The 26653-nt window shown below is 45.2% G+C and overlaps 2 protein-coding genes across 4 annotated transcripts; both read left to right on the top strand.

Annotated features, from left to right (window-relative positions):
- Positions 1–3956: 3956 nt before the first annotated feature.
- Positions 3957–16121, top strand: LOC120760356 (solute carrier family 2, facilitated glucose transporter member 11-like). 3 transcript variants are annotated; one of them, XM_040080460.2, is made up of 12 exons: positions 3957–4393; positions 6171–6269; positions 6808–6968; positions 8391–8511; positions 9187–9316; positions 9754–9902; positions 10613–10800; positions 11075–11185; positions 11674–11775; positions 11900–11975; positions 12856–12983; positions 13599–16121. In XM_040080460.2, exons 2-12 carry the CDS (start codon positions 6200–6202, stop codon positions 13797–13799), a joined length of 1437 nt encoding a protein of 478 aa, XP_039936394.1. In that variant the 5' UTR covers positions 3957–4393; positions 6171–6199; the 3' UTR covers positions 13800–16121. The 3 variants fall into 3 exon arrangements, 2 of the variants coding, with proteins under 2 accessions (XP_039936394.1, XP_039936393.1); XM_040080459.2 differs by having other exon boundaries at positions 3959–4393; positions 8387–8511; XR_005703359.2 differs by lacking the exon at positions 11900–11975 and having other exon boundaries at positions 8387–8511; positions 13599–13620.
- A 2555-nt stretch (positions 16122–18676) lies between these two features.
- Positions 18677–26370, top strand: LOC120760359 (solute carrier family 2, facilitated glucose transporter member 11-like). The gene is made up of 11 exons (XM_040080463.1): positions 18677–18772; positions 19565–19725; positions 20224–20348; positions 21266–21395; positions 21830–21978; positions 22774–22961; positions 23299–23409; positions 23979–24080; positions 24422–24497; positions 24833–24960; positions 25343–26370. The coding sequence occupies exons 1-11, from the start codon at positions 18677–18679 to the stop codon at positions 25547–25549; spliced, it is 1473 nt and encodes a 490-aa protein (XP_039936397.1). The 3' UTR covers positions 25550–26370.
- The last annotated feature ends 283 nt before the right edge of the window (positions 26371–26653 follow it).

Raw genomic sequence — 26653 nt, 5'->3', positions numbered from 1 at the left:
GGGAGAGCGTTCACTTCCAGGCCACATAACCCCAAGCCCCTTGCTTGGAGTAATGCTCCACCCCCCTGCTTACAGTCCCAAATCTTTCCTTCATCTGAAAACAAAGATTCCCCCCACACCCACTCTGAGGGGCTTCCCCCTACCAGGGTATGAGACTGTGCCAGTTGTGTTCAAGCTCCTACCCACGGTGTTCCCCAGGACGTGCCATGCCTGAGAGCCCTACCAGCCTTGGTGAAGAAGAGGTCTCCAAGTGCCTGATGCCCTGGCACTAGGAACAAGTGAGCCACAGCAGCCAGGAGGACCTTTCTGGAAGGTAATTTCAGCTCCCAAGCTCAGTCCTCGGTGGCACGGACAAGAGGTGCCAAGAGCTCTGTGAACCCGCTGCGCATGGATAAGCTGTGTAATCGTAACTGCTTGAGGCACTTGAAATGTTTACTTTTCCGTGTGTGATAGCCATATAGAAATTCTTTCTCCTTCATTGAAGGATTCCTTGTTCCACATCAGCTAACTCTGGAGTGTGATGGCTAAAGTCAGGAGAAAGTGAATCATACAGAATTGGATGGATTTTTAAATTTGTTTGTTTGTTAGAAAGAAACTAAAGATAGCACTTTAGAGTTCAGCCCTCCAAGGACATGTGGTTTGCACAGGGTTTGCTGTAAATCACAGTTATTTTTATTTCCTATGGTTTTTAGTTCAAAAATACAGCTTTGCATCTGGCATATCATGAGAAAGATCTCATTTAAATCTCCTTGAGCAGAGCCTCATCACATGTCCAAATAAAGCACCTCTTCCAAAACAGCTTCTGATCATGAGTTGAAGACATCAAACAGAAAAATGTCTGTCTCTTTGCACAGTTATTTTTCTCCAGTATTTAATAATTCCTGTTAAATTCTTCTGCCTTGTGATCTGTCCCCTACACCACAGGTCACCTCCCACAGCTGGGAACATCCTTCAGGGCCCTTTATTTTGTAACTTCCATTTCATAAGCACTGTGGCCAAATCAACAAGAGACCTGGAGCACAATGCTTGTGTCATATAAAAAGAGATCTATGCTCAGCTCACAATAGCAGCACATCAACTGAGCATGCTGTCAGTGGCTGGAGACCCCTACAAGGAGTCAAAAAAAGGTATTTGTACTTTGGTTTTCACCAGAGGCAGGGCTATGTGTCCCAGTCCATCTGTCTCTCAATTGGTCAGGGCACAGCTCTAATCAAAAGCTCTGTCTGAAAGGACTGTTAAATGAAAAAGCAGGATGAGTCTGACACTCTGAAACTGCTGCACACATTTTCCTCTCCTCTGACGGGAACATTCAGCAACATTTGATGCTGTTTGGTAGAGTTTAAATGCTCTTTTCTCACACAAAGAAACAGGTTTTGTTCAAGCAAGGACTTTGTTTCCTCTGGCCTTGAGGTCACTCAATTCAAGTTAACCGCCTGTATCAGTGTCTGATACAGAGATGGAAAAGAAATAGTTCAGCCACATCATGACCTACAGCTCACAATGGACTGAAAAAAAAAAAAGGTATTTCCATTATTTTCAGGATTCCATGTTTTCTCAGTTTTCCCAGAGAAAAGGTGGAGAAAAATGCAGACTGCTGATCCAACACACAGAACATACAGCTGTTCTTCTGGCATCCAAAAATTCCAGCTAGCAAGGGAAAGCAGCAAGTTCCCTTGGCTGTCTCAGCCCTTGTGTCCTCAAAAGACAGCTCCCATGGATCTGCACTGCTCTGGAAATCGTCCCAGTGACTCTGTGTGGTAGCAGAGGCTCTGTCAGCATTGGGTCCCTGCCCTGAGAAACCTCTGTGAGGAAGCTCATTTCCTGAAGTTCTTATACAGTCTTGAACTTACATAAATTGTGGGGTTTTATAAAGAACATTAGTGAACTGCTGGAACTGAGAATAATGATGTCACAGCAGGGCACTCGTTTCCTACAAAGAAATATCCATTTCACAACTAAGTTCCATAAACATTGCTTTCACCATGGAATCAGCAAACCTGCGGCATGTTTCTTGAGAGAGCTGCCTGTTTGCAGATCTTACTGTTTCTTTTCTGTATTGTGAGTGAGCTCTGCAAGACTCAGGACAAGCAAACAGAGGCATTTTGTATCTTACAGTGATGGTCCTTACAAGAAAGTGAGAAGGGATTGCAGAAATAACCAGGCTGGGCCTTGGGAAAATCAACAACCAGCCAGGGAGCCGCTCCAAATCTTCTGCAATTTACAGTGTAGCATTTGTAGGGAGAATTCATCCTGTAGATCCAAGCTTCACAGATGGAAATGGGGCCCCTTTACTCCCCTTGAAGTTGGTCCAGATGATTCTGGTGTAAAAACACACTAAAACATTGGAACTTCAGTTCGTGACAGATCAAAGAGCATGTGTTGATGGTCTTTCCTAATGGCAGGATTACCACTTATTCCTGCAGTCAGATGACTGCAGGCAGAGACTGCCATCATGTTCTCCAAATACCTACTCTCCCATTCTCCTGGCATCATATTTCACCCTGATCATGACAGCTTTGAGTTCAGCGAAAGAGTATCTGAAGGAAGAGGGTGGTGGGTCCCTGCGGTACTGCTGGAAACCTGCTGGGTTTATGTGAAGGTTTCCAGTGCCAGGAGTTTGAGTAACTGCAGAGCAGTGGTTATACCCTGGTGACAAACCCCAACCCCAGGGATTTTGCATCTGCAGCTGCCACTCTGAAACTCTGACAATAAGGATGAAGCACTGGGAAAGCTGGGGGGTTTAAGGTGCACCAAAAAGCCAGTTAGAAACACAACCAGTGTGAACATCTCTCAGCACCAAAGCATGAGTAAAAGAGATGCCGTGTAGACAAAAAAAAAAAAAAAAAAAGAATCTATCCCTTTACTCCTCATCAAGGCAGCTGTCGCTAGAAAAGATAGAGCACAACTTTCTGGAACTCCCAGCTAGCCAGCTGCACACAGATCTCGCCACAGCAACGTCCTGTTTCTGCCCCCACTGGAACAGGGAGGCTCGTGAACAGCCTGTGCCACAGTCCCCAGCATCTCACTGCCCACACACATCTCACTGCCTACCCACAGGACTTCCCTCTCCTCTGGCAACAGGCACAAGCTCAGAGCAGACAGCATGAGGAAACTACAGCTTTCCACTTTGAATGAATTACTGTTCTTGATATACGCTGTCTAAATAATCCGTCAGTGCCTGTTGACTGGTACAGTTATGTCTTTCCCAGTTAACAAGTTATTGTTTGGGAAGCTGCTGGAAGCATTCCCTTAACCCCTGCCACACGCCACAGGCAGGACAGTGCTGGCATGTTGGATTCTGAGCCTGATACAGCAAATTTTGTACTTCTCCTGCCACTTAGTGGCTGCAGCTGATGCAGCACCACATTCATTGGAGAGTACCGCAGCGATGCAGAACACGTCCATAGTTCTGTTCAGGTGCGGTAAAACCCGAATAGGGACAAAGGGGCATTTAAAAACATTTCACTTATTTCAAACTCTCTGAAATCTGTCAGGGCCCTCACAAATCTCACTTAGCATGAAAGGATGTAAAAAGGATGATAATTCCTGAGGGCCAGATGTTTTGGGAAGCAGCAGCTCTAAGGTTACTGCTGGCAGTGCCTCCTCCATCTCCATCTCTAGGACTCACAAGGATTCACCATTTCCCACTGCCAGGGAGTGTCTTTCTGTTCTGTCGAAAGAAGCAAGGCTGTCACTGCTGTCTTCTGTATGTGACAGGATCCAGTGCTCCAAGCCTGGCTGTTTGCTCTGTGCCAGGCTATGGAGGGGAAATGGGAGCACAGCCTTCTGTGCCTTCATGCACAGCCTTTCCAGCAAGAGCTGGATTGTCTATCTGTCCCCAGGACACAGACAGCAGCACGGGGAAAGGCCTTGGATAACCAGGGGTTTGAAAGGCTTGGGATTCATTCATTCCTGTCACTGAAGGGGCCAAGGGAAATTGTCTGGTTTGTCTTTCAGATCCTACATTGTGTTCCAGGACAAATACAATCAGGAAAGAAAAAAACCTGTAGTTCACTCCTGCTTTGATCACACTTAATCAGAGAAGTGATACTGGTAGGTGTGTCAGATGCTCTGAGAAGGAATTGGTGTTGTAAACCACCAAGAGGGTTTAGACAGATCTGGATCTTGGAGAATCATTTCCCTGGGGTGTCATGGGCTTTCAACAAAATGAATTGAACTCTCTTGCTAATGAACATGCAGCTCAGTTTTGGGAATGTAAATTAGCTGGCAAAACACCTGCCAAATCAAGTGTCTTATCCTAGCGTAATAGGTGACTAAATACACATTCCTATGCTGGAGATTTATATAATCCTTTAGAGCACCGTGAGAGGAACAGAGGCTTTGGCAGACAAAGGAAAAGCTACGAAAGAGGATGAACAAGCTGCAGAGACTGGTAAATCATCTATTTTACTATTACTATTAGCTGATTTTGGTTTTGTAATTTGCATTTTTATAAGGCTGGGTAGTGCTGTCAGGTTTGCATAGAATTATTTTTCCAATTTGTTCCGGTCCTTGGGATAAAGCTGACAGCCTAATGGCTCTCCTGGCAGCTGCACACCACCACGGCGGCTGGGAGAAGCCGGCACAAGCCGGGCGTTATGGAGGGCTTGGGAAGGTCGCTCTGTAAATACAGCTCAGCTCTGAGCACAGGGAGTTTTGCTGGCTCCTGAAGGGAGAAAAAAGCCATTTTCCTTTAGCTCGTGGTCACAAAAGAGCTCTGTGCTACACGGCTTGATTGGGGATGTACTCTATAATGAAAGCAGGGAAATGAGCAGAAGGAATGATATATTCCTGGACAATGTAAATGCAAAAGAAATGCGCTGTTGTAGGAAGAGGAAGCTCTCTCACCTGGAGAATGAGAATAAGTAGGAATAGCAGAGATCTCCGGTGCCCAATTCTTAGCTCAGTCCTCAGTAACAAGACAGGGAAGTGCTGTAGCCATGGAAATGTATCTGCTGCTAGCTGGGAAAGGAGGGCTGTCTCCTCTTGCTGCAGGCTTGGAATAGCCTGGCTTTATTTCTGTCCTGGGAGAACATACTGTCTCAGGCTGGTATGGAAGTTATTTAGAAGAAAACACTTTGAGGAAAGGAAAAAAAAAAATCTAAGATTATTTGAATTTGTGGTTTTAGAACTATTGTGAGACTAGAACAAAATTTCCTTTTCCTTAGTGGACGGCTCTGTAAGAAGAGACTGAGCAGGTAAAGCAGAAAGAAGTCCTCAGCTTTGGGTTATTTAAGTTCTCAGGGTCACTGGGGTCATATTCATGTAGCAAAACACAATCTGGCCTGAGGTGCCCTGCACTGACTGGCAAAGAGCCAAGCCTGAGCATGGGCTCTTAATGTTACACTAGAGCTTTCCCTGTGGGAAGGGTTTTTAAGCAGGGGGCTGGCAAAGGCCACCCTGGCCTTGGGCCACCCAGAACATTGTGCAGGAGGTGTCAGGTTAAAGATCAGGGGCCCCCAGCACACTCAGAGTGGTCTTGAGATGTGGAACAGAGCTCCTAGTCCCGAGACTCCCTCAGGGCACATCTTGCCTGTCACGGGATTTCACCTACAGATTCGGAAACCAAAGGCACAAAATAGCGGAGAAAAGCTGTACGTTTTATCTTGTCAGCCTGCCGGTGAGCTGTCAGCTGCTGAGCTGGGCCAGCCAGGACAGCTTGTTCTACACCCTTCAAAGAGCCAGGAGCCATCATTTTTAGGCCAACACCCGATCCTGTGGTGCTGCATGAGGCAGCCCATTCCCCTGCCCGTGCTTCCCAAGGCTCAGCAGCTTCCTGGAGGACATTTCTTCATGAGTATGGTCACTTGCTCATATTGCCAAGTGAGCAAGTGGCCATACCTCATGAAGAAGTGTCCTCCAGGAGACCTGAACATGGCATAGGAACCCACTGTGCACCACATATCTCACCTGGATCATAATGCTGGATACACAGTTACAGGCTGCTAATCATTGTCTGCTCTGTACAACAAGTGCAGCATCACAGAAATGACACTCCAATCTAAAGCATGTGTTATAATGAAAGGATAGAAATAATAGCACACCAAGGAATCCCAAATGCACTGGGTATACATGGGCATGGGAAATTCCCCCAGCTCAGAGTCTGCATGTCTGTTGAGTCATTCTATTCTGTGCAAGGAAGCCATCCTTTGTCTGCCCCTTTTCTTCAGCTTCAGAACAAGATCCTGATCCTGACAATATGTGCTGCTGGGATCGGAGGCACCTTCCAGTACGGTTACAACATCTCCATCATCAATGCCCCAGCCTCAGTAAGTGCTGCTGGCCCGAGTGCCTCCCCCTGCCAGACCCTTCCTTGGCTCTGCTGGGCTGTGAGCAGTGGTGGGAATCTGCAGGCTGCTGCTGCTGAGGGACAGAAAGCAAGGATGTGTCGTTCCCTCTGTATAATCACATCTGGAGTACAGGACTTTGTTGTCAAAAACCACCCTTGAGCAGGACGTGACACCTAGTGTCATAAAAGTTTATCCAGAAGCTTTGTTTCAACTGCTTTAGCAAAATCTAATTCTAGAATTTTCCAACTTGCGTCCTTTAAAGTCGATTTTTGCCCTTAGATTGAAAGTGAGACCCATTAAATCAATTTTTAAATTATCAAAAATAACTACAGAGAGATATAAACCAACAGCAACTTTTCAACAGCAGCAGTTTTACACCCTTAACTCTTTGCTAAAAACGCATCTAAGGAGGAAATTGGAAGCATAAACACAGGATAAATAGATATATTAATAAGGGAGCCTTTCTCCATGTCCCTCACCTCCCTGGTGGTTCTGCAGCCCTGTCCCTCTCTCTCAGTACATCCAGATGTTCATGAACACGACCTGGCTGGAGCGCATGGGAGTTCCCCTGGAGAGCAACGTGATCCTGCTGCTCTGGTCCTTCACTGTCTCTGCCTACCCCCTGGGAGGCCTCGCTGGGGCTGTGGCTGCTGGTCCCATGGCCATCATGCTGGGCAGGTAAGAGGTGCTGGAGTTTAACTGAAGCTTTGCAGCTTCCCTTAGGCCAAGAAGAATTTAGGATCCCTACAGCAAAATACCCACCATGGTTAAAAGTCATGAAAATGTGGTCTGTATCACAGATTGGTCTGCTAGAAACACTCTGGACTGGTGGGAGGAACTACCTGTCAAGACAGTATTTCATATCTCAAAACTCAACAGAGAACAGTTTTTTCCCCACATTAGCTTCTCATCATATTCCAGCCCATCTGAGGTGCTACAAGGATTTCAGCTCAACTCCTTGTCACAGTACCCACTGACATAAACTCTGTCGGGTTTGTGCCCAGTTTTCTGCTGTGCTTTTAAATGGGAAATCATGATGGATCAGATTAGGGATTTTTCTTCAAAATAAACTGTGGGAATGACACTAGAAAAACAGAGGGTGCTTACAAAGAGCAGTGGTTGCATCCCAGCTCCTCATGTCTCACAGGCTGTGTATCCACATTTTGGTCTGAAGTATTTCAGGAAGTGTGCTTTAAATCTCCTCAGTGGGATTTTTTTCTCTGTGCTTGAGTGTCTGCAAAGTATCTGTCTTGCCTCACGTATCTTTCATGCATAGCTCTATCCCCAGTTCTCTTCAGGAAAAAATCAAAAAAACCAAACCAGTGTTACCAACATAAACTAATAGGAAATTAGATTTTGCCTCCCTGTCTTTTGACCCCAAAGTTTTCCTCTCTATGCTATCACTTTAGTTTGCTCCTCATATATGATGGAGGAGACCCCATTATGGTTTGAGGTCCCATGGCTTACTAGTTTCATGGTTATGAAGACCTGGAAGGATATAGCTTCCTTAATCCATTAAAATTTTTGAGATTTCACCCTGTACTACTTTGGAATAAAATCATATTCCATCATAAATAAGAGAAACAAAGTCTGACTGGTAAGGCAGTGAGCGGGGACTAGAGAGAATTTCTGGCAATAACAATAGTATGGGTCAATAGAACTCTCTTCTTTTCCTCTGGTTTTCAGCAGAAATTTCTCCTGGGACACATTAAAACTTTCTGACCAAGTTTCACGGCAATTATACTATTACATGAAAAATGCCTGTTTCAACAAACGAGCATTTTCAGACCAAAGTGCTCATGGCTCGCTGCAGGAATACTCCTCTCCATTCCAATGGCAACCGTGTGTGAGCGCAAGAGCCCTGAATGTGGGGGAGAAGCTGGTGGTGCCCTCAGAGAGCCTAAAGGCAGCACTGCAGGGACAGCCTGTGGCACACGGACACCTCCTGCAGGGCTTGGATTAACCAGCGTGTTCTGGGGGGGCTGAGCAGCTCATCTGGAGCTTCCAGGCTTGGCAGGTGGCTCCTGCCGCGGGAAATGTTTAATCTGAGAGCTGAACCTGACTCACGTGCTCACAACTGTCTTTTCTCTCGGAAGGAAGATGTCCCTGCTGTTGAACAACGTCTTTGTGATCATAGCTGCAACTTTGTCCGGCTTCAGCCGAATGGCCAAATCCTTTGAAATGATTATGCTCAGCAGATTTTTTACTGGCGTGAATGCAGGTACGGCAACATGAGAAATAGAGAAGGATGAACATGGTAACAATTAGAAGAAATTTAGGTAGGAATCATCCAGGATATGGGAGCAATTAATCCTTTAGGCTGACCTAAATTCACATGTAAGTGAATTAAGAAGTTGTATATACAGATTTTATACTTTGCTTTCTTTTAAAGCATACACAGGCAAGGGGGTTTTGTGTACTACACGTAAGCATCTCTGTGCACCGGGAAAATCTGAGCTGAAAATGGATCCCTATGTGCTTGTAAGAATGTCAGTCATTCACCAGCATGAGCACCAACACCAAAGTTTTTGTGGAAGTTCATCCCAGGAAATAATCAATATAAGGGACTTAAAATATGATATTTCCCTCAAAAGGGGGAAGTCAAGGGTCAAAAGGGGGCAACATTGCATTTGGTGCTGAAAAGACCATAGGACTGAGGCCCTGACAGGTTTCAGTTTCATTGTCCACTGCTACTGATGAATACTGAAATGCGTGTTTAGTTACCCAAGGGACGGGGTGAAATTGAAGGTTTGGGTAAATAAAAGCACAGGTAGATTAGTTATCACATGGCCTGCAACAGAAGAGTGCAGCTGGCAACCTCAAGAGGTGGCTGACTGCGTTTATCCTTGTCTCCTCTGCCCACAAGCTGAGGTCAGCATTTGTCTGCCTTGCCCAGGTGTAAGCATGAACATTCAGCCCATGTACCTGGCAGAGAGTGCCCCAAAGAAGCTCAGAGGAGCTGTGGCCTTGACCTCTGCATCATTTACAGCCCTGGGGCTGGTGCTGGGGCAGGTCGTTGGACTCAGGTAATGTAAAGCAAGCAGCTCACTCATTAAATCCTTCCTTCCTTCCTTCCTTCCTTCCTTCCTTCCTTCCTTCCTTCCTTCCTTCCTTCCTTCCTTCCTTCCTTCCTTCCCTTCCCTTCCCTTCCCTTCCCTTCCCTTCCCTTCCCTTCCCTTCCCTTCCCTTCCCTTCCCTTCCCTTCCCTTCCCTTCCCTTCCCTTCCCTTCCCTTCCCTTCCCTTCCCTTCCCTTCCCTTCCCTTCCCTTCCCTTCCCTTCCCTTCCCTTCCCTTCCCTTCCCTTCCCTTCCCTTCCCTTCCCTTCCCTTCCCTTCCCTTCCCTTCCCTTCCCTTCCCTTCCCTTCCCTTCCCTTCCCTTCCCTTCCCTTCCCTTCCCTTCCCTTCCCACATTTGCCAGGTTGTAAAACTACTGTGTAAATTGTGTTTGTTTATTTTTCTCTAGGGAGCTCCTAGGAGGGGAGGAGAGCTGGCCATTCCTTTTAGCAAGCAATGTGATTCCTGCCCTGATCCAGCTCACAGCTCTGCCTTGGTTCCCTGAAAGTCCCAGATATCTTTTGATTGACCGTGGGGACAAAGAATCCTGCATCTCTGGTGAGTTCAGGGTGACTGTTAGCTCCTCATGGAACATGTGAGACTTAGGCCCCAACATTATTGGAATAGCGTCACAAATTTTACATGTGAGAAGTTTCATATCAAGCGGTAAATATGATCACTTCCTCCTTCCAAACTAAAGAACATTCTACAATCTTAAATATATTTGATCTATTGAGGTAGTTGAAAAGCATCTTCCTACAATAGATTTATTTGCTGCAGTAATAGGGTCAAAAGGTAAGACTTGTGTTCACAATGGCAAATATGTTTTGTAACTATGAAGTGAAATAAATGCCAGTTGAAGAGCTCAGGATCAAATCTGAAGCCAATTCATATTAAAGGATTTACTTAGATTTGTGGCATACAAATCCTCATATGCAGAGTGGCTGGAGTTATTTCGTGGGAAATATGTGCTGTGTACCAAGAACATCTTAATTGCCTGCATTTCCCAGGGGAGGCACTTGAGCCAGAAGCATGGCTGCTAAAATGGCACTGTTGGGAAATACTCAGTTGTCACACAGTGGTGAGGGATTTGCCCTCCCTTTCCCCCAAACCTTTCAAGTGGCTGCACCACAGCTGATCAACTCTGTGAAGGTCACAGCTGTGTCCTGCAGCTTTCTGCAGCCATCACCTGCTGCTCAATCCCTCACCCTGCAAAGCAGCAAACCAAAGAGAAAGCCCAGGAGTAAGAGTTTCCCTTGTCCTTGCAGCACTGCAGAAACTCAGAGGCACCAGTGACCTGAGTGCAGAGCTGGAAGAGATGCTGGCAGAACAGGCTGCTGTGAAAGGCCAGAGAGCGAAGAACCCCTGGGAGCTGTTCCAGAATCCAGCTCTGAGGTGGCAGGTGTTGAGCATCGTGGTGCTGAGCAGTGCCATGCAGCTCTGCGGGAATGATTCGGTAAGCAGCCGGGTCCCGTGGCTGCGAGCTCTTGGGCTCAACATTCTGGCAGCAGGAGAGGAACAAATAGTGTCTCTCTGCCTGTGGAGATCTTCAAATGTCAGATGTGTGGTTCCCAAAATACACCTGAGGGTTATGGGAAGATTCAGAAGGATGCTGGCAAAATGGCCTGTGTGACAGCGCGTTGGTCACTCTGCATGGTCCTTCAGGAAAAACAATGGGATGTATTTTCAGATGTCTTCCCTTACTGCTTTCTCCTTTCTTCTCTTCACAGATGTATTTTTACGCAGCTTATGTGTTCAAAGAGGCTGGAATTCCCCAGGACAAAATCCCCTATGTTGTAATCGGCACGGGAAGCTGTGAGCTGATCACTTCTGTCACTTGTGTGAGACTCTCTGCACTCTGGTGACGTGCAGCCTCTGTTGGCAGGGAGGAGGCTGTTAATTACAAATTTGGGGGTTACGTTGCTTTTCATGCTAAGGAAGCCCTTCAGGCCCAGGAGCCAGGCTGTCTGTCAGCACCCCAGGCAGAGAGGTTAATGCAGAGGTATTTGGTCAGACACTGCATTGCCATCGCTGCCTGAAATCTCTAACAAGCGTAACTCTCTTGCTTTGTGTTCATAGGCATGGTGGCAGAGTTTAGGTGCAGCTGGGACGTTCTCATCTCCCCTGAACACCCTTCTTGCCTGACTCTTGCCACTAGAACTTTCTTTTGAGTTTTTTTTGCTATGAAGCAAACAACATCCTGAAAGTTATTGTAGAGCAAACTGGGCATGGAGTATTGAAAGGTGTATTGAAAGGTAAAGAGGAAAGAGGCAAGAAATACAAACACAGGTTAAATATCTTGCTTTATTTCACCGTGTTATTTGTGCAGAACATGATTATAGACTACGCTGGTCGAAGGCCGCTGCTGCTGGGGGGATATATCTTCATGGCAGGATGGGCCATTGTCTTCATGGTGGCTCTGAGCCAGCAGGTAACAAACCTTACTGAATTATTTAAGTGGAATGGAGTTGGGCTTTGCCTTTTATATGACTGGGGTGTTCAGTGGTGGCAAAGAAGTGCCCTCACTGGTTTTCCATTGGTCTCTGTGGCTGTAGACTCAGATTAGCTGGATGCCTTATCTCAGCATGGCCTGCATTTTCGCCTATATCCTGAGCTTTGGAATCGGACCAGGTCAGTTCCCTCAGCGTTTTCAGTGAAACTTTTGGGCACTGCAGGGGTTTGGAGATGTGTGTAGGCACCTTATGGAAGCTCTCAGACCCTCTTTAGCTGCAGCATACTCAGAGGAACGAGGCCATTTCTGCCGGTGGTGTTTGGCTGTTTCACAGGGGTTTGCGTGCTCCTGGGGAGTGTGTGTTGGGCAGGGCCAGGCTGTGCCTGTTCCTCTCTCTCATGTTCCCGCTCACAATCATCTTGGCTGTTAGTCTGAGGCACTTGGAAGTGATTGGCTTAAAGAGATGACAAGCTTTTGATTTGCTGCACAGTCCATCAGGGCTGTAAACCAGCATTTCTAATGCTTCACTTTAATCCTAGAAATTGCTGGCTATGCCATCTGATTATTTTCTTGCAGATACCTGGAAGCACAATTCTATTTGTTAGCCCACTAATGTGTCTTTCTGTGGCAGAATCCATTAGTTTCTGGGGGTGGGCAATACACAGGGTGTTCTGGATGTTTGCATGGTGAATATATAGATGTGAGACTCTGTTTGCTCACATGAGTTTGAAGGAAGGCAGGTAAGAATAGAACCAAGCTGCCAGTGTCACATGCCACACAAGTTGGCAATAATTTCTTGTCCCAGTCCCTACAGTGCCATGGGGTTGAATTAATTATAAGCCTTTTCTCACTGTTGGGTCCTGGTAAGAATAATGTGGATTACAAAATCTTTCCTGGCAGTTCATTCTAACATGAGAAAGTTTGAATAATTACCCAGTCCTTAATATTTAACCTAAAAATTCACCTCTTATACTTCATGTTGGGTTTTCTTGTCGTGTTCTCTTGTTTTTAATGTAATGTCAAAAACATCATTAACTTTCTTGCCATTTCTTTTTCCAGCCGGTGTAACAGGAGTTCTGCCCACAGAGGTTTTTGATCAAATGTCCCGACCAGCAGCTTACATGATCTGTGGCTCCCTGCTCTGGTTCAACCTGTTTCTGGTTGGAACAGCCTTTCCATTCATTGTGGTGCGTTCCCAAAGCAAAGCAGCTCTTTAGTGTTCTGTACAAGAAAGAGGCTCTGGAAGGCAAAGGGAATATTGCAAGCAGCAAGACAGCAATTCTTTGAAAAGTATCTTTATGAGGACTGTGGCCAGAACTCCTTTAAACCAAACTTTCTCCGTGTTCCCTATGGTGATTTCTGATTTGAGGTTGACAGTGGAATCATTTGGGGGATAGATGATCAATATTCCTTGCCTGTCCTCAGCTGAGAACAGCTAGAACTAAAGATGTGATGTAGTTTCCCTTCGCCATACCCTGGCACCTTTCCCTAAGACGATTCCTGAAGCAAAAGAGAGCAGAACTCCACAATATACATTCCTGTCTTATTTCCTACTGAGGCCTCCCATGCCAATTATACAGAGAGAGAAAGACAGAAAAAGACATTTAGAAATACTGTTCTTGCTATGTCCAATTTCCCAATCTATGCTGGGGATCTGTTGCATCCAGGCATGTGAGGCCCTCACCAGGATTCACAGAAATACTCCCTGGGTGACTTTAGATGATGTAGGAAGAGGGATTAGTGGCCTTTTTGTCATCATACAGAACGTCACCAACACTGTCTTGTTCTTTCCTCCTCTTCAGAAAAGTCTAGCACATTTCTGCTACATCCCCTTCCTTGTGGTCTGTGTCTGCACTGCCCTCTACGTTTGGTTTTTCCTGCCTGAGACAAAGGGAAAGTCCTTCCTGGAAATCTCGGAGGAGTTCAGGAAACGGAACTTCAAAACTAAGACACGTGCAGGTTTCTATAAAGGCCCCGAGGAGATCAAAATCACCACATTGTAGCAGAAGAATGGAAGATGGTATCTGGGGGAATTCTGCAGTGAATTCAGCAGTGCCTATGTGTCCTTGCTGGGACACAAAGAGAGAAGTTAGGGACAATGTATTACTCTTACTGTTGAAAACATACACTTGAACTGATAAATCCAAGCAAAAGTTCAATAATCTGTTTTCAGCTTTTAGTACTGAGTAACATGTACATTTTAGAATCCATATCAGAGAGTGACGGGATGATGCCTTATTCCCTTATCATTATACAACACTATGTAATGCTTTAGAAAATGCCTTCAGAATTTCTCCAAACAGTAACTTCCATCTCAGAAGTGCTTCTTTCCTTGCCCCTGAATCTGGGCTTTCTAACACAGAAATTAATGCGATTAAATTCTGTTTTCAGACACCAGATGAAATTTTCAGTACCTCGTCTTGGTGCTCCTGTTGTTTCTGTTATTAAGTGATTTCAAATAGACCCCTGCTTGTTAAGCAATAGTGAGCAGTTCATTATTTTCAGCTATAAGAACATGTGACAGATGGATTAGAAAGAAAGCTTCTAGCACTTGCTAAGTGGCTTATTATACAACAGACTTTTGGGCATTGTTTTGCAGATTATTTATTCTGGACTGGTTTTCTTCATGGCTTGCTTGTTGTCTTCCAGTTGTACGTTGGAAAGCACAAGTAATTCTCTGGTCCAGTTTATCCTGCTCCCACAGACACTGCTGGTGCATCTTGAAGGGTTTTGCACCTGTGCTCTGCTGAGGTTAGGTGTGGTGAGGAGCTGGCATAGCAGCAGTTTGTTTTGGATGTGGATCTTTAGATCACACCACAATGTTCTCTGCAGCATGTCCTCGTTGTCTCTGTAGAGCACATTGAAAAAGACCCAGAGGTGACATTGATTCTTTTTAGTTAACCTGATACAGAACAGGGCAACACTCCTCATTGAATATTGGCCTTTCACAGGCATTGGCCTGACTGGTTAAGTTTCTTCCAGTTTCTTCTCAAAGTCATGAGCAAGCCACCTCTTTTCTTTTGACTTTGCTTGTATGAAAGTCACAAAGAAGAACACATACATTTTCAAAATAAGTAGGTAAAACTTCTTTCAGTGTATTTTCTAACTACATTTTAAAGAAAAATGCAGCATTTTTGAATAAAAAGACTGTAAACATTTCTGGAGTGTATTACTGTCATGCTGGGCATGAGTGGAGCAGCAGATCTATTTCTCAGAAGAGGTGTCTGTGCAAGAACTCTCTTTCACTACCCAAAGTTTGTAACATATGAAAAATAAAAGTAAACTTTTTTTTCCTTTGTGGTTGCTGCTGTTTTAGAAGTCATTAATATATAGACATGGGCAAGAGCACCTACCTCTGCTCTTGGAAAACACTGAGATTTTGAACTAGGCAGGATTTTGAGACAAGACCATCAAGAGCAGAACCCCATAGAACTGGGAACTGAAGAGATACCTTTCATTACTATAGTTTGGAGAGAGCAGTGAGGGGCAGGTGGAAAGAGTGAAACACAAAGTCAAAGCAAAAAGTGCCACTACCATCATGATGGTGGAAAAATATTCTGTCATTCCTTTGGTGAGGACCAGAGGAAGGACAAGAGACAGAAGTGAAGCAGAGAAGGGTGAAGGAGGGAAGCTCATCAGTGAAGAGCATGCAAGTAGGAAGCAGGGATGGACTGAGGAGACTGCCTGGGCAGAGGGAGAGGCCTGGCTCACCCTGCTTGAACATACAGGTCAGAGAAGAGAGAAGCCCTCCAGTGTCCGGAGGTCCTCACCTTGGCCACTTCTGTGGCTATTCCCGTGAGTCAGGACTGTGCCTTTTCCCAGAGCCCTGCAAGGACAGAGGCCATCTGCACCCGCCAGTCTGAAACAGGCTTGGTCAGAAATGATACGTATTTACTCGACTTCCTGACTTTTGGAGCCAGTCCTGTGAGTACATGTGGTAGAAAACATTTATTCCAACTTCCAGTATTTTCTTCTTGTTACCCTGGTTTTTCTGAGTTTTTTATAGCCTTTTTGATTTTCATAAATGGAGTCAGATCTTTTTAATTACTGTACAATATTAAGAGCAGTTCTACCTTTTTCCCACAGATGTAACATAAACAAATCCTTTGTTTTTCATTCTCTGTCCTTTGTTTGCGTATTTCTAACCTGAAAACAATTGTAACTGACAGTTGGTTTAGCCACTTGGCTGAGGGGTTAAAAACCCCAGAAGCCAATCTTCTGCTAGACCCACAAATGTATAAAAAGTAAGAAATAAAACAAAGAGGCTCTCTCTCCGCCTGGTTTCAGCTTTTGGGCCGGATCGGAGAAACCTCTGCTCTGCAAAACCACTTGTCTGCATGTGGCTGCTTTGTGTGTCTCGGTGACATCTTCTGACTGTGGCCTGAAATCAGGGGTCTATAAACTGATTAGGCAAACACAAACAGTGGTGACATTTCAGTTGTAACTGAATTAACATTAAGTTGTTAAATTTTAATTGAAGCATTTAACAAGTTGGTTAATTGATACTGAATTAAAACACCTTCAGCTGAGAAATCTATGACACTTGTTCGCATTTTCTTACCATATGAAGTGTTAGGCAAAACCACATCTTGAAAAGTGATCCTCAGAGACTCACAGTTGATATTACTGTTTGCATATCAAATAACTGTGCACTGTTGGATTGATTAATAACCATCAACACTAGAGAAAAGTAGTACTGCTGCTGTCCTCAAACACTGCTCCTCTGCACAAGCCAGCTCTCACTTGCGACCCAGCAGGTGTTGGGGCTCTCCTAAAGACACACAGCATCCTAGCATGGGGAACCACCAAGGGCAGCCACTCACCAGGAGAAGGAATTCTCCCCAGAGCTGTTGGAATAACTTGTAAAAGCCTTTTAACAGAACCATCTTGGACACTGTTAGATAAAGAGGCCCTTTGAAAACTATGGATAAAATGAAAGGTTTTACAGTCAGGATTTAAAACTGACATTAAACTTTCCTAGCACCTGCTGTATATTATAGGGATACAGGTTTGACGTTTCAGCCAATGACTCTTAAAGAGTCAATTGATCAGTCAACTGATAATTCAACAGCTGGATGCACAGGCATTGTCTGTCTTGGCCAAGCTGGGCTTAAAAAGGCTTTTCTGAACTGAGGCTCAAGGTAGCAGTTGTTGGGGAAGATGAAATAGGAAAGCCTTATAAATATGATTGCCTGGCAAAAGATTTAGAAAATACAGAAACTATAAGCAAGATTGAGATGAGAACAAGCTTTGAGATACCAGACCTTAGTTACTGAAAACAATAGTACAGCCAGTTGAAGGCAATCCCCTCTTCTGATTAAACAATGCCCTTTACCTACAGATAGGTCCAGAGGTCAAATGGAATGTTCTGTCTCACCCCCAATGTCTGGTTCATCCCACACCTGTACCCCTCCCCTGAAGTATCAGGTATCTGTAACCCCATTGGCACAAGGCTTGTTCCAGCCCACCTTGAAGCCCCCGATAAGGTGTGCCCGAGGGACCGGACAGTCTCTTGGAACTTCCTCTCTTGGACCCTCCTCTTGGAACCCTCTCCTAGCATCCTCTGCCCGCTGCCTCTCTCCCTACCTCTCCCTGCCCCCACTCCCTGGGGCCTGCCACAAGTTGCACCTGGCAACTCCAAGCAAGGTCCCACACCCTCTATAATAAACCACGTCTTCTAAGACCTGACTTCAGAGATCTCTCATCTCCATCCATCCAAATTGTCCTGGAGTCCAGCGCTCTCTACAAGCAGTCAGGAACTTTCCCTTTGAATCTGATAACTGATTACCCAGCCTATGACTTTGGGAGTCCAATCCAGCCCACTCCATTTTTGCACCAGTCCTTGGACTTCAGCTTCTACTGGTGCTCTCCTCGTTGTCCTTTAGCCATCTCACACAGCTCTCACTGTCCACAGCTGCTGCCAGAGCACGCCCAGAGCTCTGGCAGGAGCACACAGCTTGACAACTATCCTCATCTTCATCAGTAACCAACACAACAGTGACAAACCACACAGCAAGAACTTCATTACAAACCAAAGGGAGCACAAACACTGCAAAAGAACAAAATGCCATGTTGAAATATTATCTCAGGCTCCTCTTTCTCTATATAAAAAGGAACTTTTTCCAAAGACCTAGACTGCGAGTGGGGATGACTACCTTTGCATACGAGTTGGTGTGAAGAGGTTTAATGCCCATTCAAGCAATGACATTCCCCTGATTAGAAATCGGCTTGTAAATGTTTGGCAGTCATTGTTTGAATATGAAATATTCCAGGCATAGAGGTGCAGCATCATGCTCTCATTGCTGGCCAGAATACCCCCAGGACAGTCAGTAACAGAGAGAAGTGGCAGTGGTTGAGATGCATGTATTGCAGTCTTATATTCTTAAGTCTCCTATCAGAGAGTTCTAAGAGAAGATGAATAAACTATGAAACCAGGAGTTGCCCTTCAATCCTCAAATGTTTATCTAGTCTCAGTCAAGTAACTGCAAAATGAGCAAAATATTCATTTAGGTGAGATACCAAGTGGGAAAGGAGAAGGAGAAAGGACAAATAGATGGAATTGTTCACAAAATGCTTGCACATTGCACTATGCTCCCACAGCTATGACAGTGCAGATTAAGATGGCCAATGCTGAAGACAGAAGCACTGAAGTGTGTAACTGGGTTCTGGGCGGTATCTGTGAGCTTTATCTCTACTCACTGTTCTCACTGTTCTGTGCTTTAATAGCTGTGGTTTCCAGCTGCTGGCTACTTGGTCTCAGAGGAGGCAGGTGTGTGGCTCTGCTCAAACTGTTAGAGCTCCCAGGGAAAACACAGGACATTTGGAGGCATGTCTGGATAGCTGAACTAGTTTGTTTGCTGTTTTTATTTCCTGCAAGAAAATGAGCTACAACCTTTTTCTCCTGGCTTTTGTCCTGGGCATTACTGGAGCTTTCCACTATGGATTGCAGGTCTCCATTATCAGTTCTCCTGCTGAGGTAAGCATGGAGAGCTCCAAGAGTGAGCTACCAGGATTTCACTGTTCTCAGGCATTCGTGCCTCTATATGCAATGGCTAACTTGTGTTTTCAAAATTAGACTTATCATTGTTTCTTAATTCTAAGAGTAGCTGCTACTGCTCTTGTGTTTCATGAGGTTTGAACTTCTGTCTGATGTGACAGAACAGGGAAGGGGAAGGATGAATGATATCCATAAAGTCAGCCATTTCCCCCTTACTGAGTGGAATTGCTCCCAGGGCATTCTCCTCTCTCCATCACTCAGGGAGTCCCTTGTACCATGTGCTTGACCACACAATTTCCAAGTGGTTGTAGGGTGAAATAGGGCAGGGAAGGACTGCAGCTCTCGAGCTGAGGTCAGCACTCATATCTGTAGCTGGAAAAGGAAAACTGGGGAAGGTGTTTGTCATCATGACCGGTACCAAGGACACTGAGCTCATACTATTACCACAGACGAGTGGGGATGGCAGGAAAAGATCATGAAGAGAAAAAATCAAAGTTTAGCACAGAAACAGAAGACCAGCCTACCATTCTCTTACTGGTGCTCACAGTTGATATTTCATATTGATATATTTATCCATTGGATCTCATCGCTAGAACATCAGCTCTACAGATGTTAATGGCAAAATTCCCATTGATTTTGTTGGGGCTGTCAATAGGTTATCAATAGAAATATATCAAAAAGACTGATTAGCAGGTAAGAGAGTTAAAAAAGCAGTGCAGTTATGTAAAAACACATTGACTGAGTCCTTTTTTTTTTTTTTTTCTATTAAAGTACATCCAAGGTTTCATCCGTGAGACCTGGCTGAAGAGATACGGCTCCTCTCCCAGTGCAGAGATGATCACTTTGATGTGGTCCTTTATTGTGTCCATTTACAGCATCGGTGGGCTCCTGGGCTCCTCGTCTGCTGGGTACCTGTCTGTTAGATTTGGAAGGTAGGAAGAGTGGTTGCACCAGTCATTCTGTTCACACCCTCAGCTGCAGAAAAATAAACTGTGTCTCAGGAGAAGCACTGCTTGTAATGTGGCATTGTGAGCAGCCCAGGGCTTCCAGTTGAAGACCAGTTTAGAGAAGAATGGAAAATCTGCCAATAATCGCAAGGAAATCATGCCCTAAATCATACCCTCTCCCTTATAAAGTCCAAAGCAAATCCAGTCCAGGGAGGTACATGTGTTTTAAAGAGAATTTCAGAGACAACCACTCACAAAGCTTGTTCTCCAGTGTAGATATTGATTCCACTAGAGAGGCATCAAAACCTTCCACTAACTTATCAGCCTGTGACAAGTTACCTCATTGCCATTTCCCGTTTGCTTCAGCCGATCTCAGAAGCCAGCTCTGAGTCTGTAACCGTGGTGCAATTCATGCCACTCCTGTCGGGCTGTGGGTGAGGCAAGGGCAGTATTTATGCTCACATTAATTTGAATGCATTCCAGGAAGAAGGCCATGCTGCTTGCCAACATCCCTGCTCTGCTGGGTGCGGCTCTGATGGGACTGAGCCGGCTGTGTGGATCTTTTGAGATGATCATTGCTGGAAGGTTATTTTCTGGAGCCTGTGGAGGTAAATTGGCATTCCTACCTGTGGTATTAAATAGTGGGAAGAGCAGTGACTGAGGGTCACAAGGATTCACCAGCCTGAGTAAACAGATCACAGATTTTTTTTTACTACATTCTGCAGAGAACGTGATTGCTGAGTGCATTTTTTGACTAGATAAGAAACCACAAACATAATTATATTAGTAATGGATGACATCTCCATTTCTCTTTCTTCTATCTTTACATCCAGTCCACGCAAGAGGGAATTCCAACTTCTGAAAAAGCCAAAACATGCAATATTTCAGGGAAGCATGCTCACTCAGTAGAGAACTGGCCTCTGTGGTTCCTGTTGCTTTTTGCTGTGGCTGATGCTGCCCTCCACACTACAGACAAGGGAATGGTTTTCAAGCCTATTCAACTAGAATTTTCAATTCTAATTTCCAGATGCCTCAGAAGGTTACATTCTGCCAGTGCTTTTGATCCCTGAGCAGTTGGATAAAGATAATACTAACCAGAAAAAAAAAAAAGAGAGGATTAATAATTAATTATTTCACTGAGCAAATAGAATCTACAGCATTTGCCAGCTTGGTGGTTTCAAGCAGAAAATAAGGCACATAGCATCTGAATAGCCGCTGAGAAATGTCATCTAAGACTAGAGTAACCACAGTCCTGTCTGTGTTTGTGGTTGTAGGAAACAATGTAAGAGAAGGCCAGGCTGCCTGCTGCAGATTTCCCAGGGGCTCACACTTACTTAGTGACATATTTAGCAACGGCACAAGGCCACGGTATGGGGCAGATGATCTGTGTCAGGCAGCCACATCCTCAGCACAGACAGAAATGTATCTGAGAGCCAACCCCGACAGGCACTGTCCATAGTGGTCCCCTCCAAAACACCAGACCTGGGAGGATCTGCATTGCCCTCACGGTCCTTTGTCACTGCAGGTTTAGCTCAGAATGTCCATATCATGTATGCTGGGGAATGCGCTCCACGGAATCTTCGTGGGCTGATTGCCATAACAGCTTCTACCTCCATTGCTACTGGAAAATTTGTAGGATTTGCTCTTGGTCTCAGGTAAGAGAGTCTGAAACATACTCAATTTCTTCTGTTATTAAAATACATGCATATACCAATGCACGCCTATGCCCAGCAGCTGCTCTTTGGGGGCAGTCAGTACCAGTCTGCCAGCTCACAGACCATGCAGTAATGGTAATGTGAGCCTATTTGGATCAGAAGCAGAGGGATCAGCCCCTGCAGGTTTTCCTTCAGTGCTTGTGCTGGGGCTGTTGGTCCCGGTGAGCCCTCAGCTGCTGCAGGAGGACACAGGTGTCTTGGCTTTGCTCAGCACTGAGCAGCGGGAGGCAATGCCCCTCTGCACTCCCTGCTGGGGACTCCTGGGTGGGCGCTGCCGGGGCGCACCCAGCAGGGCTGGGGGGTGATCCTGTGTCTGCTCACATGGCCAGACACACGGGGCCTCAGCCCCTCTCACCCTGCTGCTTTTGTTCCAGGGAAGTTCTCGGAGTGGAGGCTCTCTGGCCAATTCTCCTGGCAGCCAATGCAGTCCCCGTCCTTGTTCAGCTTCTCACCCTTCCCTTCTTCCCTGACTCTCCTCGCTACCTGCTCATTGACCAAAAGGACAAGGAGGGATGCATCAAAGGTAAGGAAATGAGCCAAAAATAATTCATTTCAGGAAAAGGGATAATCCAGTAAAGTGCCTGATGAGCCTGGAAGAGAGGTACAGGTGGGAAAAAGACTCTTAGTGTTTTGGCTCTGAAAGCACCTTCAGCTTGAATGAAAGCCAGCCTCTTCTGTTTGGATATTAGTGCTCTCTTGGCACTGGTATTTCCCTTCCCCTCTGGCAGGGTCCTCAAAGGGAGGTGATCACACACAGCTTGTATTTCCAGCAATGCAGATTCTGCCCTGAACGGTCAGAGTATGCACAAAGTACCTTCTCTGTGTGAGAAGGAGAGGCTCTGCAGTGTCATTCTGTATCTGTAAACATTCCAGTTCTTCGGTAACCCTGACAGCAGCTACTGACAGAACCTGAGCAAAGCCACTGTGGGTATTTAAATACCAACAGATAGAACTCCTTGGATGTAAACTTGTTTTTTATGTGTAGGAGTCATTTTAGCTTGTCTGTGTTTTGGAGTGTGTACTGGAACTGCACCTTTAGCAGGAGGGTATTCAAGGAAGGATTGGTAAGAATTAAAATGTGACTTACATTAAAACACCGTCAGCAGCTATTGGCCAATGGTGAGGTCATATTAAGATTTATGGGTAAAACCAGACAACAATGGTCTGGTTTTGTGTCATATCTGAGCACAGATCTCTAGGAAGTTCACACAAGAAAAGAGCATGAAGTTCCAATAAGATACTCTGCAAAGCAGGAAATAATCTTCTGGATTCATGTGTGTGCTGGTGAGCTGAGTCACCTCTCCTCTTCCCCTTCCAGCTGTGAAGCAGCTCTGGGGAGATGGGGACCATATGGCTGAAGTAGATGACATGATGTCAGAGCAGAAAGCCATCCGTGGGGAGAAGGCGAAGAGCGTTTGGGACCTGCTCCGGGACAGAGCAGTGCGCTGGCAGCTCATCTCTCTGTTCCTCGTCATCTCGTGCATGCAGCTCATCGGGGTCAATGTGGTACGTGCAGTGCTCTGCTCTGCCCCCTGCATGGCTGACAAGCTCCTCAGCAAAAGTAACCTCTGCAAGGACTTGCAAATGACTGCAACAGTGCCCTGAGGAGGGGTCTGTTGTTACTGTTTATTGCGGTCTTTTCCCCGGAAGTTTGAGACCTGGGATAAGTCAAGAATGATGTTTTGGCAAGTGTCTTCTGAAGGCATTTCTCCGGATTACCCTGTTGTGATAAGATGATTTTCTGTTTTGTTAATTTGGTTAGTTGTTTTCTGTGCAAAAAGACAGATGCTAGTGTAAACATGGCCACATGTGTACAGCTTTCACAAATTTCTATTCTTTCCAGGTTTACTTTTATGCATACAGTATCTTTACAAAGGCTGGAATCCCCCCTGCTCAAATCCATTATGTCTCCCTGGGGGTTGGGACCACTGAGATCCTCTCCACAGTTCTGTGTGTAAGTGTCTTTTCAGCTGAATTCTTTTCTGCTGTAATATATTGCTCATTTTGATCTTTAGAAACTGTAAATGCAGCTTCAAGAGTCAATTTTTTGCAACAAATTAACCATGGAACTGATCAGATAAAGTCCTCCCCCCACACTCTACAAACATGGACATTTCTATTGAGCTTCTGGAAAGAGCTGAGAGTCTTTCTGTCAAAACCACAACCCGTTCTGGGCCAGACTTGGGGGTTCCAGTTTTCCCCTGGAGGAAGGGCAGATGTCATTTGTCAGTAGGACTCAGGCTGTAGGAACTACAGCAATTAGCAGTGTAAGCATTCCCACCCTGCTCTCCTGCCTGGCTCTCCTTTGCCTGCAGAACACCACCTCTGACCTCCTCTGCCCAGCCAGAGCTCCCTGCAGCCCTGCACCTCCCACCTCCCGCTCCTCCTCACAGCTCCTGGTCCTGCTCAAGCCCCCCAGATGCCTTTCCTCACCCTCTCAGAGAAGGCGATTCCCAGTCCCGCAGAGATTCCCTGCGTGGCCAGTGAAGGCAGACTGGAGCTGGCAGCATCTCCTCCTTGCAGGGCTTCCTCATTGAGCGTGCAGGGAGGAAGGCGCTGCTGTGGAAAAGCTACACGGTGATGGCCTTGGCTCTAGGGCTCCTCACACTCACGCTCTCACTACAGGTAAGGCCCCACTGATGCATTAGAACTGTGCCCATGTTTTATCATATGACGGATATCATGACTTTTTCCCACCCCACAAATCACTTTTTAGTGAGTAGAAGTATTTTTGGGGCTAGCCATCATATTCATAGAGGTCTGTTCCCAGCCATGTAGATATGGATTAAAGACAGTAGCTTTATATAACCAAGATCACTGCTAAGGCTATCTCATGACATTTCTGAAAGTAGAGGAAATAGATCTATGTTAAACATTGACATGCTTAGTAGTGATGCACATTTGTAATGGAGCTAGATAAATAAAATTTTAATTTCTGACTATTTGCTTTTCATTTCCTACCGCAGGACTCCTTTTTCTGGGTACCATACTGCTCTGTTGCTCTTGTCTTTATTCTCGTCATGAGCTTTGGCATTGGGCCAGGTTGGTATTTTCGACTGGAATGGTTGCATTTTTTCACTCGTTCCTTCCTCACTGCAGCCTTTAGGAGAGATCCTGGGCATAGCTGATCCGCGATAGGCGTGAATCCCTACTTCTGATTCAGTGCAGGTGTCAATATTTCCCTCTGTACTACAGTAGGAGGTAAAATGCATTTCCTATTGCATTCCTACGAGCCTTTTTTCTGAAGAGCCAAGCACCACTTGAGACGCTTCCAGACCAATTAAAGCCATGAACTTATGCAGCAAAATGAAGTATGAGATACAGAAGCATCTTGTAAAATTTCTAAGCTTCCTTCTTTCTTCAATATCTTTTTTCAGGTGGAGTAGCATGCCCCTTGATCACAGAAATATTTATTCAGTCATACAGACCAGCTGCTTATGTTTTTAATGGTATTACAAACTGGATCCAACTCTTCATCCTTGGACTTGTGTTCCCTTTCATTGTGGTAAGCAAAGTAGGGTGTTTGTTTCAGTTCACAGGAAGTTAGACCCCTCTTGAATCCAGAGCATGTTCCTCTTACCTATACTTCAGGCAAAGGACAGAGCCCAAATTAATTGCAGTTCTGATGGCCTCTTTCTTTTTAACCACGTATTTACTGGAATTGTAGCAAACCCACAAAATGCTTCTACCTACACAAGTTAGAGAGACACAGGCAACACAGACAGAGGCACTGACACTGTCAGATGTCATTTGCCGCAGGATTTGTATCAACTAAGTCTCTGACCAAGCTCTTATAGTAAATATAAACCCAGAAACTCTGTATCATAAGAGAAAGAAATCAAAATAAATGTTTATGAACACATTTTTCCCTATTTGTTTTCCTGTAGGAAGGTCTTGGTAATTTCTGTTTCATCATTTTCCTGACATACTGTCTGTCCATGGCTATTTTTGTATTCCTGGTGCTTCCGGAGACCAAAGGAAAGACCATGCTGCAGGTCATGGAGGAGTTCCGCCGCCTGAACTACCATGGAAAGAAAGGACAGGCAGCCCTACAGCAGAGTAACTGCTCAGTGGTGACTGTTACCAGGCTTTAAGAACAAACCCTCGACTTCATATTTTGCTCTTTTGTTATTGTAGTGCCCAGAAGTCTCACTAAGCAAGAGAGAACCCATACATCCACAAAAAAAAAAAAAAAATCACCTTCAGTACACGGTGCAGCATGAACTTGGTGGTTCTCTCCAGCTCCTGAAATATGAGCTGAATTAATTCCTCTGCAGAAAAAAATTAAATACTGTTTATAGAGAAAACAAGATCTTTGTCAGTCCCTCCAAGCTTGCAGTTGTAAACAGAAAACACAGGATCTGCTATTTTCTTGGCAAAACCAGGACCCCACAGTTGGGAGAAGTGATTCTGGAAAGTCCAAAGAAGAAGACAGAGCTTTGCCACTGGAATTATCCGCTCCTGTTATCAAGTCAGTGCCAATGAACTTTCCCAGAGAAGAAGCTTCCGTTCACAGGAAAAGAAGTGTTTAGCTCTTTAACCCAGTGAAAGAAGAGTGCCTTGCCTGTCAGCAGGGAGAATCAATATGCAATATTCCCTCCACATTTGCAATCTTGGAGATTCTTCTATTAGGAAAAACAGAGATATGTCAGCACTGAAGGAAAGCAATGACCAAAGAAAGCAGAGCAGTGCGAAATCACAGGTGAGCAAATCCAGTGTGCAGATTCTCCTTCATTGGCAATGACTCTGTGGTTTCTTCAGCCTGGAGAACACTGGGTTTTAATGGGATTGAGCCCTGAGAGTTACTGGTACTGATGAGAGGGAGAAGAGGGACACCTCTCCTGGGGAATTTAATCCATATGTATGACTGCTTCTCTTTCCAGGTCTCTGAATTTTTATTATAAATCCTGGTAAAAATGGCTTCACATTTGGGTTCATTGCTATATGACATGACCCTTTTTTGGTCTTCTTCATGCTTTACAGTTTTCTGATAAGGAAATAAAAAGCAGTGATAGAAAAACACATCCTTCTGATTGTGCCTGGATTGATTTTCATTGCATGAAGAGTCAGGGACAGAGTAGATCCCATTTTCTGGGGTGATGTGGTTGGGATCAAGGAATACTTTTTCTGTCTTGTTCTGCAGATGAGATCTTCGTTATCAACCAAAGTAGATGCTGCACAATAAATTTTGCAAAAGG

The sequence above is a fragment of the Hirundo rustica genome, chromosome 17, assembly GCF_015227805.2.
Source record: "Hirundo rustica isolate bHirRus1 chromosome 17, bHirRus1.pri.v3, whole genome shotgun sequence".
In the NCBI taxonomy this organism is placed as follows: domain Eukaryota; kingdom Metazoa; phylum Chordata; class Aves; order Passeriformes; family Hirundinidae; genus Hirundo; species Hirundo rustica.
This window is presented reverse-complemented; position numbering and strand designations above follow the sequence as displayed.